This window comes from Danio rerio, chromosome 24 (genome assembly GCF_052040795.2).
Source record: "Danio rerio strain M-AB ecotype USA chromosome 24, GRCz13ab, whole genome shotgun sequence".
Lineage (NCBI taxonomy): Eukaryota > Metazoa > Chordata > Actinopteri > Cypriniformes > Danionidae > Danio > Danio rerio.
In genome coordinates, this window is record NC_141044.1 from 26,819,282 (window position 1) to 26,840,258 (window position 20,977).

Consider the following 20,977-nt stretch of genomic DNA (forward strand, 5'->3'; position numbering starts at 1 on the left):
TAGTTGCCATGGGTAATTTCCTAATTTATTTAATAATGTTTAAAAATAACTAAACATTGCTTTACATTAGGCCTAATGCAGCATGTTTTTTTTTGTTTTGTTTTTTTGCATTTTATTATGAACTGATTACAGTAAAAACAAAACCCTCATTTTTGATAGAATGAAGTTATACTATTGTTTTTGCCTTGATTTGCTCACCGATATCTTCTGCGTAGTCCATCATTCATTTGATTCTCAACCCTCATTCATCCATCAGGTTCATTTACAACATTTAATTGAAACAATTAATTTCATTCATTCATTTATCCATCCATTCATTCATTCATTCATTCATTTTCATTTTCATTCGGCTTTTCCCTTTATTAATCCTGGGTTGCCACAACGGAATAAAACAAAGAAACAAAAAAAAATTTACGTCAAAGTATAAATGACATTACCCTCTCCATTCTTCTCACTCTCTTCTCAGATGGGATGGGGGAACAAATCAAAGGTTACAATGGGCCTATCTTGGGCATCTTATCAATTTGGAAAATTTTGTATGAAAACATCAAATATGTCAAAAAGTAGGTTTGTACACCAAGTTTTACAGTTTTGATATTACAGTTTTTCTCAGTCGCTTTGGTGGATTTCTCACAACACTATTTACATTGGCACAACAGTTCATGCATTTCTCAAAACAATTAGTCAGTTGTGCACATCCTAGTAAAAGTTTTTCATTCCTTCCAACAAATTGCAAATGGTTTTGGGCATGCATCCATTGCTTTCATACAACTCTGCTGTTTTACACCATCATCATTTGCTTATGTCATGTCAGTCAAAATTAACTAAACTTGTGAATGCTGCATAGACATTTGAATGTTGAAAATGTTGAATTAGTTGTCAAAATCTGTCAAGCTAATTTTATAAACTAAATGTTAATCTTTTTTCCAGAAAATGTCTTCTAAATTGAACAGTTTCAGGGATGATTTACAGACCTGTGTGTTGTAAGTTTAGTTCCAATATGTTCTGCACTTTTGTTTACAGTTGTGCACAGCTCTTCCCTAAAGCATGTTTGTTGTAAATAAGTGTGTTCATTCTTTTGCACAATGCTGTGAATAAATTAGAATTGCAAAGAGCAAATGCAGTAAAAATTTAAAACATACATATTCCCTGTCTTGTACTCAGATACCTCACTGAATGTAGTCGTGTCTAACTTTACTGTAGTTTTCAAATGGCTGTGCAAATAGTATATATGGCTGTCTTGAGCATTTTCAGGAAGTGTCACCAAAATCTGACTTTTTTGAATTGGAAAAAATGTACAGAGTAAACTGTCATAATGAAAACATGACAAAGCCATTTGTCTATCTTGTTCATAAACAATGGTGTCAGGACTTTTCATCTTGATGACACTGACACTTTCACTGACATGAATACTTGCTTTTGAGGAATGCGCTATCCATTTTGAGCATGTAACGCGCTTTTGCAGGTTATCAACTAATGCATTAACTGTTGTGCAAATGTAAATAGTGTTGTGAGAAATGCACCAAAGCCACTAAGAAAAACTGTAATATCCTTGCTCTTCACAGCTTATAATGAAAAACAGTGAATAGTTTTTGAAATACTGTAAAGTAGTCTACAGATCCATAATAAAAGTAATACATGTCACTCTAGCAGCTTAAGCAATGCTTTCCAAAGATAAGGGTTTACGATGGGTTTGTGTAAGTAAAGTCAGATAGATAGATAGATAGATAGATAGATAGATAGATAGATAGATAGATAGATAGATAGATAGATAGATAGATAGATAGATAGATAGATAGATAGATAGATAGATAGATAGATAGATAGATAGATAGATAGATAGATAGATAGATAGATAGATAGATAGATAGATAGATAGATAGATAGACACTGACTGACTGACTGACTGGCTGACTGATTGACTGAATGATTGACTGATTGGTTGATTCATTGATTTATTGATTCATTGATTGTTGTAATTGCAGCTAAAGTCCAGGGTTATTTCAGCAGAATTTACATTACATTAGTTTATTATTAATTAATGTACATTTACATTATATTGGGTTGCCTAAAAATATTATTTTAAGTATTGTACCTAACACATAACTATTAATTGTGAATCCAGAGAAACAGAGAATTTGCATGTGGTCTCCATAGCTGTATGTATCTCTCTAACATTTTGTAAAAAAAAAAAAAGAGAAAAATCCACTCTTTTTTTCTAAAAAAAACATCCACGTATCTAAAATTCTTTTCAAACAGATTAAAACAGCTTGAGCTCTTGCCGCATCCCAAAGAAGGGGGGTTTAAAAGTGCAGCCCTGCAACAGAAGCCCTAGTCTCTAGTCTGGAAGTGTCATTATGCAAACAAATGATGGTTCTACACAAGAAAAGGGAGGAAAATTCCTCCTATTCAGCTTGTCGGCGATGTGGATTACAATCACTTTGAGTATCCTCGCTGTCATGAATGTCAAGGTGTAGTGTGCGAGAGTTTCCTTCGCCACAAAGGTGAAGAACAGATATGCTTATTCCATCCACTCCACATCGCTCAGAGAGGAGGCTTACCGAGGCTTAATACCACACCGTCACACAAAGCTGAACGCCTCAGATGAGATGTGTGCCTTGAATACCAAGATAATGTTTTGTATACAAATAAGCGCATTCAGCCTTGTGCGCTTGTTCATTAAGGATCACTGGATGCTCAGCTTTCTCCCGTCAAGCTTGCCGTTTAACCCCACGCAAGCTGCCACTCCATTACAGAGTTGATTGGAGGGTTTGCAATGTTTATCTTGCCATTTCTACTTCCTCCAAGCTCTTCCTGCAGCATAATAGACAGCTACTATTGACGGCTTCGTCTGATTCATCTGGCCCCGGGCCTTGTGCACTTACACCTTGAGATATCAGATTGCTTTTCTGGACAAAAAAAAAACCATCCAAACAGGGTGCACTCCAAAACTTATTACGGCTTCCCATGAATGCCAAGGTTTTGATGACATGGACTTCACCTGCACCAAACGCTGTTGTTTAGATGCAGAAAATAGCCTGATTTGATGTGTTTCCGAATGAGCACTACTGTTCTTGTATTTTTTTTGTTTTCAGGTCTGTCTCTTTTTCTGAGGTGACAGATTCAAGATATGTTGGAGAGCAAATGTTATCTGCTTTTTAGTCACAGCTTTATCTTTTTTTTCTCTTTATTGCATATGTTATATGTGTAGAATAGCTTATGAGATGTTTGGGAAACTGTCAAAAGTTGCAAATTGTCTACAATGTCCAATACTTTTAATAATTTTAATATGGCTGCTATGTGGATCACCTTTAAGTATACTTTTTTCTTAGCACGAAGAGTCTATAAAAATTTGTGAGGAGACTGTATGACCTTCTGATTCTAATGTAAGTGACATTTTGATGTGAGCAAATTTGGTCACACTTTATTTTGATGGTCGGTTTGTTGAATATAAGTTACATTGCATCTACATGCCAACTAATTCTTATTAGATTATACGTAGACTGTTAGGGTTAGGGTTAGAGTAAGTTTACATGTACTTGCAAAGTTTCTTATAAATGTCCGTTGAAGGAGCAGTATCAACAGATATTAGGCAGACAGTCTACTAATATTCAAATGGACCATCAAAATAAAGTGTTACCACAAATTTTGCTAAATGTCAGTATTCAAAACTATAATACTGCACAAAGCACTTTTTGCCATTAAATAGTTTATAATATTGAACTAATCATTGTACATATTTTGTTAAGAAATTCATCCTTTTTTTTCAGCAAGATGCATACATTTTTTAAACGTGACAGAGAAGATATTTACAATGTTACAAATGAAAATGTTTCTATTTTTTGTGTAAATACTGTTCTTTTTTACACACATATTGATGATGATGATAATAATAAATGTTACTTGAACACAAATTCAGCATATTAGAATAATTTGTAAAAGATCATGGCACACTGAAGACTCAATGGACACTGAAAACTTCACAAGAATATCTGAATGCAGAAATAGCTTACATTAAAAATACTTTTTTTGACAGTCAAATTGATGTATCCTTTGTGAGCAAAAAGAGGCATAAAAAATAAAATGATACTTATCATATTTCTAATATATTTATCAACAGATGTATCATTATCATATTTCTAATATGATATTTATTTTAAAAAAATCTATTAATTCATTCATTTTCCCTCAGCTTAGTCCCTCATTTATCAGAAGTTACAGTGGATTAAACCGACAACTATTCCAGCATGCAAACGACAGTACAAACCACTGAGCCACCGTGCCGTTAAATAATATATGGTATATGTATATTATCACCTGTCATGAAAAACATAAATTACAACATTTGTTTTGTTTTTTAATATTATATTTAATAAAGGCGATGTGGTGGCACAGTGGGTGGCACATTCGCCTTACAGCAAGAAAGTCGCTGGTTTAAGCCTCGGCTGGCTCAGTTAGTGTTTCTGTGTGGAGTTTGCATGTTCTCCCCATGTTCGCATGGGTTTCCTACAGGTGCTCTGGTTTCCCCCACAAGTCCAAAGACATGTGGTATAGGTGAACTGGGTAAGCTAAATTCTCCGTAGTGTGAGTGTGAATGAGTGTGTATAGATGTTACATACATGTACAATAAGCATGCATATTAAATTTTTTTATATTTACATTTACATATATTACATTTTTCACAAAAACACATGGATTAAGGATATTGGAAAGCTTGCTGTCACGATCACCAGCGATCCACTCCTGACAAATTGCTGGTGAACTACAGATGCTGTTAAGAACTACAAATCCCTTCATCTCACACACACCAGATTTTTGACTTAATGTCTGTTTTTTGATAATGTTTTTGGATTGCACTTCTTGTACCAGCTACTTTTGTTTGACCTTGATTGCCTTTAATATAATCTTATTTTACCTGCACCTGGACCCTCGTGTTGTTCCTTGCTTTGATCTCCACGTGTGACACTTGCACTCTAAAACTTCAAAACGTTTTCAAAAATTTGTGATTTCAGGTCACCAAAAGCAATAAAATACATTAAAAAAGTAATTAAGCACACAAAATACATAATCCATTCATTAATAAAAACAATGCAAGCACTAATTTTTTTATTGTGTTTAAGGCCACAAATGAACATTTCTTCAATGTTTTACAGTATAATTTTGTTAATAAATTAATTCTTGATTTATTTGTCATTAATACAATAAAAAAATGTTTTGTAACTGACAATATTTTGTCACCAATAAATGCATATCCTCTAGGTTACCAGCATTCAGCTAAACAGAAACCACATAAAACCTAAAACTCTCCAACTATCCTAAACGAAACAATCACTTTTCAATTCATGATGGTCCACTTTGACAGTAAATTTGATTTTTTTTTTTTTGTAAAGTTCTGAAGCGCTGGAGGTGGGGAAGCATTTACACATCTACAAACACACCTGCACAAGAGAGGAGACTCATAGCGGGGGCTCCGGAGAGGGTCTGTTTGGCATGGTCTGTGGAGGCAGCAGGAGAGCAGGGCTGCCAGAAGGTTTGAAGACCTCCTGGTTCTGTACTGAAGTGGGGGATGGAATAGGGGTTTCTGGGGATGCTGAAAAAAACAGAAAAACTATAAATTGCGCTTAAAGGGGACCTATTTTTTGTTTTTCAGAACAAATAATACTTATTACTACATATTTTGACACTCCCGCTAAAATATATGTCACAGACATCGTTGATGACAAAGACACTCTTTAAGGATAACGGTGTAGCTCCAAAATAGTAATTAAACAATTTTATGTCTCTGCCATTTGATGCCTTCAAGCCACTGGGTTTTATCAGTTTGTGAGCTAGTGGTTTTTAATCATTTCAAAAAGAAAATTATTTTGTATGACTAATTATTATTTAGTAAATGTCAAAATTAGTAGTTTAATTTCAACAGGATTATAAAGTGGAACATTATTTTACCTGTATTTTGGCATTTTAGTATCACAAAGATTAACTGAAACATTAAAGCAGACACAATTTTTTTATTCTTTACAGTCTTGTAAAGTCAATGTAATTTAGACATCTGTGACACGAAGACATTATTTAAAAAAAATAATAATAAAAATGGACAAAAACATCAACAAAAATGATCAAATAGAAAAATCTATCAATTTAAAAAATTAAAATAAATAGAATTTTTATTTATCATCAGTGTCAGATGTGTGATATTTAAACACCTATAAATATGACTATAATTATTGTGATTGTAATATAATAAATTATGACTTATATATATAGCTTACCCATCTGTGGATGTGCAGGTCCTGGTATGGAGCTAATGACAATAGTCTGTCCTGTTATGGGAATCTGAGGGTGACCATTGTGATGTAAGTGAGGTTGCTCTGTGGTTAGACCTGCAATCAATTAATCAAATATATGAGAGTTTGACTACTGTACAATGGTCAAAACTGTGTTCCTAAACATCATTCATTCATTCATTCATTCATTTTCCTTTGGATTAGTTTATCAGAGGTTGCCACAGCAGAACAAACCGCCAACTATTCCAGCATATGTTTTATGCAGCGTATGCCCTTCCAGCCACAACCCAGTACTGGGAAACACCCAAACATTTATACACTACGGCCAATTTTGTTTACCCAATTGACCTATACCGCATGTCTTTGGAATGTGCTGGAAACCGGAGAAAAGGAAACCCACGCCAACACAGAGAGAACATGCAAACTCCACACAGAAATGCCAACTAACCCAGCTGGGACTTGAACCAGCGATGTTCTTGCTGTGAGGCGACAGTTCAAATGTGCTACTACTGAGCCACCATGCTGCACCCTAAACATGATTTATTATATGTTAACCTAGCCTAGTACTGTACATGCAGGTAAGTCTATGATAATGATTTATATATTTTCATATTAGATTTTTTCGCCCGTTGCACATAGATACTAGCATGTGAAACTTGCGTGATGTGTGTTTTTTCTGTAATAAATGAGATCATTTAATGTCAAGGATAGTTCACCCAAAACTAAAAATTATATAATCATTTACTCACCCTTTACTTGTCACAACGTTTCTTTTTCTCTGTGATTTTCCTACTTTTTAACATAACATATTTCTTTTTTTTAAGATATGTTTTTGCCATTTTTGAAAAAAATAATTTTATTTGATTAAAGTAAGGTCAGGGTGACGCAGTAGTTAGTGCTGTCGCCTCACAGCAAAATGGGTGCTGGTTCGAGCCTCGGCTGGGTCAGTTAGCATTTATGTGTGGAGTTTGCATGTTCTCCCTGCGTTCGCGTAGGTTTCCTCAGGGGGCTCCAGTTTCCCCCACAGTCCAAAAACATGTGGTACAGGTGAATTAGGTATGCTCAATTGTTTGTAGTGTATGAGATGAGTTTGAATGAGTGTGTATGGGTGTTTCCCAGAGATGGGCTGCAGCTGAAAGGGCATCCGCTACATAAAACAAATGCTGGATAAGTTGGCGGTTCATTCTGCTGTGGCGACCCCAGATTGATAAAGGGACTAAGCCAAAAAGAAAATGAATGAATGGATGAATGAAGGTAAGGTCAAATCGGCAAATGTCCTTGAGCTGTGGACACTTGAAGCGCTGTTATGTTGGCACACTAACTGGGCTATCAGCGTAGACAAACATAACATGTTTCTAACATTCTTAAAAATATATTCTTCTTTTCTGTTCAACAGAAAAAAGAAACTTATAAAGGTTTGAATCCACTTGAGGGTGAGTAAATAGTGAGAATTGGGTGAACTATCCCTTTAAAGAAAAGTCTACTTCCTGAAATGTTTGAAATAAATCTGTTGTTGACAACATATCAAAATTCACAACATTTTAAAGTAAAAATAATTACAAAGACATTTCAGATAATACATTTAATTAAATGACTAGTTAAGTAATGAAGTTACTTTTCAAAGTAAATAGAAGAGTAATTTTAATACAGTTTTAATGTTGTACTTAGTCACTAGCAATTATTTACTTTTTTGAAGTAACTTCACACTGCTAATACTGCGCATGCATCATTTTGCCTAATAAAGTTTCATACAATGTGCTGCATTACAATACATGCCATATATTGCAGGAAAAACACCTGCTTTCACCTAATTCAAAAAACGATCATGAAGCGTTTTTCCGCTCCACCTCATACTCACCCCCGAGAAGCATCTCCTGCAGCAGGTTATCAATCTTAGCCAGACCAAAGAGCTTGATAAACTGTAGCTGCTCAATCATCTGCCAGGTGATGCTTTGCAGAGTCGGAAGCAGCAGTAGAAGCTCCCCGAATCGCCCGCGTGAATCATACTGCCGGTCATTAATGTAGTCTTCCAGGCTCATCTGAACCTGATAACGCATCGCCTTGATCTTAGATGGGTCTCTTAAGCTTTTGGCGTCTAGAAGTTCAAATAACAGAGTTAGTATCATGTGTGATGCATATTGGTCGTTTTATGATTTGTATATAAAGTACCAGGGTCGAAGAATACAATGGCCTTCAGAGCGGCGTATTCATTGTCGTCAATTTGGATGTCCTGGAAAGGTAAAACTAGTTCATCCAAGACTCTGTTAGATACGCGGCCTATCTCCGGCTCAGGGCAGTTTCGGTGGATGACACAGCCATTACCTGCATGGAAAATTATTAATGACTGATGAGAACTTGAAGTCTGTCTATTTATAGTATAATTACATTTTCTATTAGAAGTTACCTAAAAGCAAGAGGTCTTTGTATGACATTGACCTCTTAGCCACACCAAGCAGAAGATGCTCGCCAGCATGAGCTCGTAATAAACTAACCTGGAAGAAAAATGAGGTCTGGTTCATCATTTATTTATTTATTTATTTTTAACCTAGTATATGAAACATGCAATGTAAATCTGGTATGTGGTAACCAAATATTTAAAAATAAATATAAACTGCAGTTGGCAAGATGAGGCTGCTAGGGTTTAAAGGTGCTGTATGTACGTTTTTGACTCTTGTAAAGCATAAAAATAACATAATATGTTTGCAGATATTTAAGAAAGTATCTGAAAAACAATGCTAAAGTCAGATATTCTGCTTTGAATATGTGTTTTCTGTGTCGGAACACTTTGTTTTGGTAATTTTAACCTGCCCAATGCCAATTTAGAAAATTATAATTCAGCGCTCCAGGTTGCCTTGGTGGAAAACCGCATACTTCATTCAGAAAGGCTCTGAAAGCATGCGCCCATGACCAAAGTGTGACCTCCAGTGGACAGTAGCAGACTCCGAAATGAGAAGCAGATTCAGTTCCACATGAGCCTATTATTTAGCAAATAATCTAAATATTACTAGCGCAAACAGTAGGTGAGAAGGTTACATTGTAACCGCGTGTCCTAACAACACGCTTCATGATGAGATACGCAGCTATGAGCAATTTGGCTGTTTGCACCAGACGAAACATGACAGAAATTTAAATACAGCCATTCAGGAACACAGAATAGCGCTGCATTTCAATGAAAGGGTAAGGTTTATAATCAAATAATTACATAATAAACCTCTTTAACAATATTAAATGTAGATGCTGAATCACTGTGTATTGGCTTTGAGTCGCAGTTCTAAAGTTCAATTTCAAAACGGATCTGAGGTTAACTATCTGCTGCTGCTTTCAGTAGTATGGCAATGAATGTCATGTAAAATGGCATTCAAACTCACAATGTTAGCATTTAACACTGAATAAACACATGAGGTGTACCTAATTATTGATTATTGTCAGTTTTCTGACAAAAACTTATTTTAAAATGGAAGATATTCCTTCTATCGGGTGCCATTGCTTTTATATAGAACATGGTTTAAATCACTCGCTCCTGTCTTCAATCTGGCAACCTGCGCTTGCGTTTGTTTTGATCCAGGAGTGCAAAAACTAGTTTAACAACTGGGTGTCAAACTTAAATACTGCACCTTTAAAAACATGACATTTTCTTGCTCGCCAAAACAATAATACTTTTATTTTACAGTAACAATGACTGTTTTAGAGTTATAGATACTTATTGGATTATTGCTTAAATAAAAGTACTAATGCTGTATAAAAGATTTGAATGATTAATGTTTTACTTGTTATATATACACAATGCTTAACATACAGTATATGAGTATACCCCTCACAAATCTCTCATTTACATGAATATTTTCTATAGGAAGCTATAAAATATTTTATTTGTGCATATACATTGGATTAGTCACTACTAAAGCCAAATCTGGAGCTAATCTTAAAAAATAACATGATAACGGTCCAAAATTAGTACATAAAAAAAGTAAACGTTGAAGAAAAATATTAAGTAAAAAATCTATAAAAAACAGTCAAACTAAAAATTTATACAATTTTATTAAATATGTGTGGTTTGTAATAGTTTTTCACAATATTTCGCATTAATTTAAATGTATTATCTTTCTATTTCTAAAGATGTTCAGTGACTAAAATATTATTTTATTAAATATATACATTTAATAAATCAGTTTTGTTCAAATGCACGAACATACTGTATATTACCTATATTCACTGAGAAATGGTTACAAATATTAATTTTCAATTAATAGCACACATTTATGTGTGTGTGTGTGTGTGTGTGTGTGTGTGTGTGTGTGTGTGTGTGTGTGTGTGTGTGTGTGTGTGTATGTATGTATGTATATATATATATATATATATATATATATATATATATATATATATATATATATATATATATATATATATATAATATTAATATTAATATACATAATATTATATAATATACAATATGGGCTAAATGGACTTACTAATAGACCACGGGTGCAAATGAATTGTGTCATACATGCAAAATGAGAAATTAATTTTAGACACAAAAAATCATGAATCAAAACACTGATAAAATAATTTGTAAACATCCAAAATAGGAGTACATTACCATACTGTATAAAGTGTAAGACCTTAAAGCTAATAAATATGGAATAAACGCTATTTTGGTCAGTCAAGTCTATATTGAACCATCAGAATGTTCCGCGCTTTTGATAACAATAAGCACAAGAGAAAAAAAATTGAAAGCAGCACAGACAGCATGTTAAATGGAGGCTAAACTGAGTCAGCCATGTGAATAGCAAATATTGAGCTTCAGTGAACGGCCCTGCAATTTAACCCAAGGGCCTCCCCAATTAGCACAGCCAGTGTTGCTTTCCAACGGCCATTACCTGGTCATCAAGTGGCAATTCGCCGAAGGCTGGGATGTATTTAGCCCACTCTACCAGAACAAGCAGCTGTTGCTTCATAGACTCACAGACGTCACTGATAGTGGCTGATTTTTTCTCTGAAACATCAGCAGGGCCCATTGGACTGGCGGCCGTGATCTGCTGAGAGACAGACAGGAGAAGAGCTGAATTTACCATGTCCTCCAAAAAAATGCTTTTGCACAGACTATTGCCTCTCTCGAAGGAAAATTGCCACAGGTATTCAAGCAGATAATTAGAAATGTTGATGACACCGACTGATGCACATAGAAAGCAAATTTATCTCTCATTGTCATTATTAACCAGCAGAACTTAATCAGAGCCACTGTAATGAAACTCTTACTTCTTTAATCAGCACTGTTACTGGTTAATTTTTTGTTTTTGTTGATGATTTATCTCCTGCAGAAAGCATTAAACCCATACACATTTGCTTTAACAACCAAACCAATGGATTACTCATCCCAGACTCATTGGAAATACATGCCTTACTTTTTTGCGAGACATAAAATGTGTTGGTTGCGGCTATGTTTTGTTGCATGTTTCAGACGACAAACACACTAGAGCGGGCTGTCTACATTTTAGCGAAATGTAAAATACATTCCTTGATGCACATTTCATTCCACTTTCTGATGACATATCCACTAGAGGTCGCAGTCTACAATTTTACGAAATGTAAAATATGTTGCTCTAGATATGCTTTGTAAGTTTCAGATGCACGTCCTTCTTGTACATGTCCATGAGAAAGTGGGGCATGTCGTACAGATCACCTACTGAAAATGAGTCATTTATTTTAGATCCAAAAATATCATGCATTAAAACACAAAATAACTTACATTAACACGCAGGATATACAGTAAATGACCTAAAAGGTAATGAACATGGACTAAAATCTCATTAAATTTTAATCATAGAATGGAATATTTTTTGCTCAAACTTTGCATAGAAACATTCCTAAAAGTGAAAGCATGGCATAAAACATTTTTATTTTTTATTTATTTATTTATTTATTAAGGATTATGGTCCATATGATGATTTAGAGTGGTTAATTTAAGTCAATATTTAAGTGAAATATGTTTACTTACAGCTGTGCATCACAACTTTTGGCTGGGAAGTAGCGCACGTTTCCACCCTATTTTGTGAATATACAAAACTTATAAATGACAACCCTGGACCTATCCCTAAACCCAACCAATAGTGTTTTCAAAAGCAAACATAAGAGAAAAGTGCAGTGTGGCTATGTAGTTTTAACTTGATTTTTAGTCATTTAATGGAACAGGGCTTGTGGAAAGTTCTGGAACAGGGCTTCTGCAGGCACAGTACGTCAACAGACATTGGATTTTTCTTGGAAATGAAAATCGAGTTGATGTCAGAACCCAACGTCAGGCTGACTTCAATGTCCAATGTCCAACCTAAAATCTACTTAAAATAAATCAAATATCAACGTCTAATCATGTTACACCTTGACTCTGTGTGGACGATACTACCATCTATCCGACATTGAATTTTGGTCACTTTCCAACACAACCAAATATCAACGTAATTTCACGTTGTTATTGGACGTCATAATAATATTGTCCTTAGACGCTGAATCGACACTGAATTTTGGCCACCTGGCATCATAACCTAAATCTGACCTAATATTACCGTCTTATGATGTTGTGTGCTTGCTGGGTGAAGACATGAAGATAATTGAGGCAAATGTACTCAATTACAAATCATAGACACCATCATCCTGCTCCATAGCATTCATTTAACCTAGAAAGTATAGTCAAATGTATGTTTATTTTTGCTGTTTCTCAAAAACGTAGTCTAAAGCACGTATTTCCAAAAAGGTACTATTAAATGGGACCTATAGGAAATTAGATCTCTAAAATGACATGGGACAAGTGGATGGCGACACAGCAGGAATCAACTGATCCAATTCAAAGTTGTTCATCATACTGTATGCATTACACTAAAGTCAGGTTACATAAAAAATGTTCCTTTCTTTTTCACCATTGTGCGACGGGTGCAGAACAGCAGAGGATCCAGTTGCTTATGCTTTATAGTCTGGATTTTAGTCAAGGATATTTGACTGGTACTCGCAGGCTTACATCTTTCACCATATGCTGCATTTGCTATTTTTAGCCTCTCATAGCATACATTTTTACAACACTACCGCTATTTTTAACACAGGGCATGGTTGTGGCCAAAAGACTTGTGTTTAAAGGGAAAGTTTACCCAAAAATGAAATTTGATTCACTGTTTATTATTTGGACACAATCATTTATGAGTTTCTTTCTTCTGTTGAACAGAAAAGAAAATATTTTGAAGAAAGAAGTAAACCTGTGACCATTGACTTCCACAGTAGGAAAAACAAATACTATTGAAGTCAATAGTTACAGATTTCCAGTTTCTTCAGAATAACTTATTTTGTGCTCAATGGAAGAAAGAAACAAACCTATAAAAATGCTTATGAATAAAGCAGTTTTAAAAATGTTTGAAACAAGTAAAGGGTGAGAAAATTAACACAGAATCTTCATTTTGTGGGTGAACTATCCCTTTAAGAACTAGAAGTCACCCTTACCCCTTTACTTCTAGAATTGGATTATAGACATGATATCTGTTATTTAGAGGGGAAATTCAGATTTTTGAGGACTAACTCTAAAGGAAAGTTCTCAGCTTTTTGAGGTCAATTTATTGGACTTTTGGACTAATCAATCTCTCTCTTACTTTAAGCTATTTTTTCTAAACTTTTAATTATATAGTCAGCACTAAAACATCTGTTCACTTTCTCATTTGTTTTATTATTTTTATTGCATTTGTTCATGTATACATTTGGTATTTTATCTTTTTTTTCATTTATTAAAGTATGAGCTAATGTTTTTAGTTTTTCTCTTGATCAATTGTAAAATATTTGCAAAGGCTTGTTTTCTCAAAATGAGTTTTTCCGCCTAACCCAGCAATAAATCTCCACTTCAGCATCACTACATACTGTACATACAGTGCAGTGTTTACCGACCATGCAATTTTGTCCTTGCTGAGGGTTAAAATTGTAAATATGCCCCTGCTTGCACACACCATGTTCCTAGATCATTTTACATATATAGTTCATATTTTTGTCCTAGACTTTTATGCAAATGTGTGCAATTTTAATGAAACAATGGCTCAATTACATATTTAAACTTACAGTTGAAGTCAGAATTATTATCCCTCTAGAACTATTAGCAGCCTGTTTATTTATTTTATTTTAAGTTTTTTTCAACACATTTCTAAACATTTTAAAGAGCCCCTATTATGGGTTTTTGAAAATGAGCTTTCACAAAGTGTCTAACACAGCTCTAAGTGAATGAAAGCATCCAGCTGGGGTTTATATCTTAAAGTGCACTGTGATTAAAACTATTGATTCTTTAACGAAACAGTCGACTCAGAGTCAAATAAATGAATCGTGTTGGGTTCAAATCTTTTGCCTGAATGCATCAACATCAATAAGGTACATCACCAAATACGAACTACTGGATCCAGTAAAACGAGAATGTGCCTTTTTCTTCAGAGACTAGCAGAGCGCGGGGGATCACGGGAGTGATCATGACACGAAGATGACGATCACTGATAGATGGAGATTCAGCTCTGGTCAATAAATGGTTAAAGTTTAGTTTCACAACAACACCACAGTAAAGCCTACCTAGTGTTGTGTTTGTTCCTGTCATTTTTCTGATTTTTGATACAATAACATATATTGCAATGCGGGATTTGCCAGCAGTTTGCTATTAAAGGAGCAGCAGAGACTATTATGTATAGCAGGGGTTCCCAAACTTTTTAGCCCGCAACCCCCAAAATGACAATGCCAGTGACTTGCGACCCCCAATATGCTCTTAGGTGGTTATAAATACAGAAACCTTGCATGCAATAGCGCACACACACCAATAGACCCAAGTCTATTCTTCATTTATTTTTTTAATGTATGCGAGTGCTGTAAATGGCCCAGAAAGTTTAACCTGGTGTTATAAAATTAATCTGCTGCATCTGGCGCTATTGCTGTGTCTTTAATATTATGTCATTACCCCAGGGGTTGCAGTCCAATAGAACTAGTAACTATAAGCTACTATAGTAACTATATAGTATATAGTAACAATAAACAACTATTTTCTTCTCTTGACTAGGTTATGGATAAAATATGGTAATTCTAATTACTTAATAAAATAAATAGATTTTTGGAAATCACCAGGCGACCCCTCTTCATTGTCCCGCAACCCATCGAGGGGTACCGACCCCCACTTTGAGAACCAATAATGTATGGGACTTTGTTAGACTTTGACAGGGACTTTGTCAGTAACTGTTACAGTTCCTACTGTATATGGACCAGTTTCTTCTTTCTCGGGATCATAACAATGAATCACTTAACAAATCATATGGGAGTTGTTGGGATAATCAGGTAAAATAAATGCAAATTATATGACAATGAAAGCGTTTTTGACCTTGCATGCATATCAGACTGCTGTTGGAGACCCCCAAAATCAAAATATGACCTTTTATAATGCAAAATAGAGGCTCTTTAATAACTCAATTTTAATAGCTGATTTACCTTATCTTTGCCATGATGACATTATATCATATTTTACTAGATATTATTCAAGGTACTGGTGTTCATCTTAAAGTGACATTTAAATGCTTAACAAAGTTAATTAGGCAAGTTAGGGTTATTAAGCAAGTGACTGTATAATGACAGTTTGTTCTGTAGCCAATCGAAAAATATATTGTTTAAGGAGGCTAATAATTTTGACCTTAAAATTGTTTTTAAAAAATGCTTTTATTCTACACAAAGTAAAACAAAAAAAGACTTTCTCCAGAAGAAAAAATATTATAGAAAATACTGTGAAATATCCCTTACTCTATTAAACATCATTTGGGAAATATCCTAAAAATTCACAGAGGGCTGATCTTTTTTACTTTAACTGTAACATACAGAATTATTTTAGAATTTTATTATTATGCAATACAAAATAGTTAGCAATTTCTAATGTAATCAATCAACAATGGAAGTATGGTGATAAATATTAGTTTCATTATATTCATTTACCATATTCACCTGCAGTGTCTTACATTGAAAACACTCCAAGAGGATTGCTGCTCTGTTATTGACAATCCCAGCAATGATTTATTGCTCAATGACTATTTATTCCACAGATCTCCTAACAGTATGTATGTTTGTGGTTTTTCTCATAATTTGTGTGCATATGCGTGTTTGGGTTGACCTTGGCAGGATGGTTTACCTGCTGTGAAAGTGCTTCAGCGTGAGCGAGGGCTGTGATTGGCGGCAGGTCATGTGAGTCCTGTATGTTCCTCCGTGAGCTGATTCGATCCCGCTCATTCTGAACAGCTAAAGAACGAGAGAGAGAAAACAAGCACAAACAATCCTGCTGATTATTGAGCTAATAACAATCAGGAGTTATTACTGATTAGCCAAGAAGATGGGTGTGCTTGTGTAGCTTATTATTTACAGAATCTCACAAACAGCCAAGAAAAATAAGGGGTGCAATGGGAAAATGACTTGTTCGTTTTAATGTATAAGAACATCATTAAATATCATCTAAAGTTGATCAATGATTTAGGACATTATGCAGGCCAGATGAATTTTGTATGCTGTGTTTAACAGTAACAAAGAAATAAGTTTATTTTAATATTATGAATAAATATTATAACAAATGTGTCTTTTGATTGTTAGTTATTGCTAGTTATTTTGGTTACTATTAAGTAACATTAAGCAATAGGAACCTTATATATGTTTATATTATGTGTGAAAAGTTTTATTGGTCATGAAGTTAAACATTTTTTGTGGTATTTCAGTGTTACAAAATACTTTAAAATATATTTTTATAGAACATTTTATGTATTTTTTATATACTTTTTCATTTATAACACAACAGTGAAAGTGGATCCTGGTGTGTGTATGTGTATGTGTGTGTGTAGCGGCATGAAGGGATTTGTAGTTTGTGACTGTAGTTCACCAGCAATCTCTGCAGTCATCGATTGCTGGTAGACGTGATAGTATGAGAATGTAATCATGGTTTCTGCTACATTCATTCTTCCATGGCAGGAAGCAATGTCAAAATGGATCCCACCACGGCTACATTTCAGCTTTTCATTCAAAACATGCCCTGTTTTTTTTATTTTAATAGCGGGTGAATGTATTAAAATGTATTAAAAGGTAAGTTAATTATAACAGCGTGAACTTTTCTGTAACTGTAGTAGTGCTGTGAGTCATTTGTTTAACCCTTTAAGGTTACGTGCTGACTGACCTGACTGGCTGACTGACAGGTGCGTGATGGTGCCGTTTCGCTTTAATTCAGGACACATTAATGCCACTCTGTAGGTCTAATGGAGACATTCATAAATATTCCTAGCAAATATAATAAATGTTGGAGACATACTTGTTACATAAACGCACTAAATCACACTTTAGCTGTGTTTATTTGAGAGCGCACAAGAAGATCTGCGATCGTGCAGCGTATATTTGAGAGGGCGTGCAAGAAGTTTTGTGCACGAGCAGAGAAAATCGGTGCGCAAGCAAAGAGATTTGCATGCTCGTAGGCTATTACATAAATGCAATCACTCGTAATACTTTGCTCACGACATTTGTCATTGAAAAAACGACACAGGTAGTTGATAGATCGGTGTAAAAAAGGCCTACCGCCATAGCTGGAAAAAATCCTAGAAGAAACACGGGTAATTATTTCTGTTTTTGTTTTGTATCTATTCGTTTTTAAGATATAGTGTTTTCTCTACTGTTTATATATTTATTTTGGTCTTTTTGCATATAATTTTTAATTATTCAGTTTTTTATATAGCTACAAATAGCTATTAAATAGCTACAAATAAAATAGCTTAAAATAGCTTATTAAAAATGTTTCTGTATGAAAATGTGAAAACTAATGTAAATATAAAAATTCTACAAATTGTAATTAGCTGCTTTTTTTACAATTATTAAAAACACTAAAACTTTATTTTACTTTATTTTTATTTATTTATCACAATTTCAATTCATTTTATTATTCAGATGTTACTGAAATAGGTCTTATATATCTCTAAACAAATATACCTCTAAACAACTGTAAACATTTATTATGAAAGAAGAGAAAACAATTGTGAGCAAGGACTAGCGTGCAAAACACAGCTTAAGCGAGAGGTAAAACTTTAACTGAGTGCAGTTCTGAACAACGTGTCTGCACGGAAAAGTGAGCTGGAGAGCACATGATCACCTGTCATAAAAGTCCAAGCCAAGGTTATATATCCAATAAACTAAACATCCTTGTGTAATCAGGGCAAGTTTTATGGCATCATCCATTTTGCTCTCTTGAGTTCCCTCTTCCTTGTTACTCCATGCTATCTGCTGGAAACTATATTACATCTATATACTGCAAAATGTTTACCTTCTTTCTTCATTCCAGCTCGAAAGCATTTGTGAAGTCTGCAAAAACGACACTGGTTCCTTTTGTCTTTATCGACCACACATTGACGATTAAACCTAAAACAAATAAAAATAAAGTTAAGAATAAAATTTGGTAAACACCATGTTAAATTGACAGTAATACATGACTGAAATATTGGTATGAGTGATTTTTGGTGAATTGTTTCTTATTAGAACTGAGAATTATAACAAATTGAATAATAAATCTTCCAAAAAAATTTAAATTCCATAAATTGAATATATAACTACTAATTTAAATTAAAATGTAACAATTCTCTGTAAATTTAAAGAATGTGGCAGAATTAATGGTTTATGGTTCAGTGAACTAGTCAAATGACTTGTCAGATTAATAACCCAAATAAATGATTTGTGATTGTTTCAACTGATTTGACTCATAAAAGCCACTTAATCATGAATCAAACTGAACCGCTCATGCAAACATTTATGTCAGTTTAGGTTAACAAACACTCAGTAATGGGACATGCGGTACAGGTGAATTAGGTAGGCTAAATTGTCTGTAGTGTATGAGTGTGAATGAGTGTGTATGGATGTTTCCCAGAGATGGGTTGCAGGGCATCAGCTGTGTAAAACATATGCTGGATAAGTTGGCAGTTCATTCCGCTGTGACGATCTCTGATTAATAAAGGGACTAATCCGAAAAGAAAATGAATGAATGAATGAAGTCATCCAGGATGAAATCAGAGGCTTGCTATCATCGTTTATCAGAAGAGGATTCATTATCCAGTTCAACGTACTAGATTATTAAATATTATAAGTTAAATGTTATTATTATTGTTTGTGTGTACTATATATACAAGTAAAAGGGCCTGAAAATTGCATTTTTCCTACATTATACAACCTACAGGGATAAAACCATTCTGATAATGTTTAAAAGAAATGTTTAATCAGTTATACAGTTGAAGTCAGAATTATTAAAGCCCCTGGATTATTAGACCCCCTGTTTATTTTTCCCCAATTTCTGTTTAATGGTGAGAAGATTTTCAACACATTAGTAAACACAATAGTTTTAATAACTACATAACAGCACATAATATTTGACAAGATATTTTTCAAGACACTTCTATACCGCTTAAAGTGACATTTTAAGGCTTAAATAGGTTAATTAGGGTAACTAGGCAGGATAGGGTAATTAGGCAAGTTATTGTATTGGTTTGTTCTGTAGACTATCGAAAAAAAAATTGCTTAAAAGAGCTAATAACTTTGACCTTAAAATGTTTTTTTAAAAATTTTAAACTGCTTTTATTCTAGCCGTAATAAAACAAATAAGACTTTCTCCAGAAGAAAAAATATTATCAGACTTACTGTGAAAATTTCCTTGCTCTGTTAAACATCATTTGGGAAATATAAAAAAAAATAAAAAATAAAAAATTCAAAGGGGGTTTAACAAATTTGGTTTCAACTGTATATGTCAAGCAACAAATTTAAGCCTAATTAATTATCTGTTTCACTATGTTTTTGTTATAGTATTATTGTAATACAAAAAAGATTTTGTCTTCCACATCAAAAGTATTTTAAAACCTAAAACTCATTTTATAATTTAAATTTAATAAGCAAATAATTTTTTGAGAAACTTTTTGATCCATAAAATGGTTTTAAGAGGCACTCAATAGGAATATATGAATTTCATAACAGAAATAATATCTTTAGTTCCCATCCCACATTAATATAATCACTGGCTAATAAAAATTTGTTTTGTTGAATGTTAATTCAAATAAAGGTTATATTAAATATTATATAATATATTTGGAAACTGACATTAAATAAATAAGTTCTAAAATTACCGTAAAAAAATATAAAATCTACGAAACCATAAAATGAATAAACAAAGTTAAAACATAATCTAGAACTAAAAAATATTCAAATAAAAAAAACACTACTAAAAATATTATTAAATCCTATAATAAAACATGAAAAAATCTCTGTTTAAATTCAAATGAGTAAATGAGTCTATAATTTGATCTTTATTTCAGTGACTATTATGTTTCTGGCTTGTTATTTTGTTTGGGATCAAGTAGGGCTGGTCAATTAATTGAAAAGTAATCGGAATCGACGTTCAGAATAATCTAATAGTCTAATTTTTCCAGGACGATTTTTTCAATTACTTTCCCTGCATGTCACGTGACCCCGCTCTGTTAAAGTCTGTGGCTGATTTCTACTTCTGCTGCCACTTTGCAGCCACATTTAATCTCTTGTCAAGTAGGATGATGGACTCATTCTTGAGCCTTATTTTGCACTACATATGACAATGATTGGAGGCTGCACCAGAGATGCCTTTAGACGGCATATAAAACTTGTCGTTGAACTATGAGGGC

The 20,977-nt window shown here is 33.8% G+C and overlaps 1 protein-coding gene and 1 long non-coding RNA gene across 6 annotated transcripts in view; one reads left to right on the forward strand and one right to left on the reverse strand.

The window, feature by feature from the left end:
* The first annotated feature begins 107 nt into the window (after nt 1–107).
* On the forward strand, nt 108–5,423 carry LOC147831062 (uncharacterized). The gene is made up of 2 exons (XR_015525010.1): nt 108–602; nt 1,590–5,423. It is a non-coding gene; the product is annotated as an uncharacterized LOC147831062 (long non-coding RNA).
* hnf4g (hepatocyte nuclear factor 4, gamma) overlaps nt 5,090–20,977 on the reverse strand; it is a 28,061-nt gene continuing 12,173 nt past the window's right edge. For 3 of the 5 annotated variants that reach the window (XM_087308713.1, NM_001331156.1, NM_001075111.2), the window contains 8 exons: nt 18,607–18,701; nt 16,450–16,556; nt 11,162–11,317; nt 8,689–8,776; nt 8,454–8,606; nt 8,143–8,379; nt 6,270–6,380; nt 5,090–5,590 (listed from right to left, as the gene is read on the reverse strand). In XM_087308713.1, the coding sequence (XP_087164839.1) occupies nt 5,457–5,590; nt 6,270–6,380; nt 8,143–8,379; nt 8,454–8,606; nt 8,689–8,776; nt 11,162–11,317; nt 16,450–16,556; nt 18,607–18,701 (1,081 nt within the window). In that variant the 3' untranslated portion in view covers nt 5,090–5,456. Of the gene's footprint in view, nt 5,591–6,269; nt 6,381–8,142; nt 8,380–8,453; nt 8,607–8,688; nt 8,777–11,161; nt 11,321–16,449; nt 16,557–18,606; nt 18,702–20,977 lie in introns of all 5 variants that reach the window. The other 2 variants (XM_087308712.1, XM_087308714.2) reach the window with 1 other exon arrangement.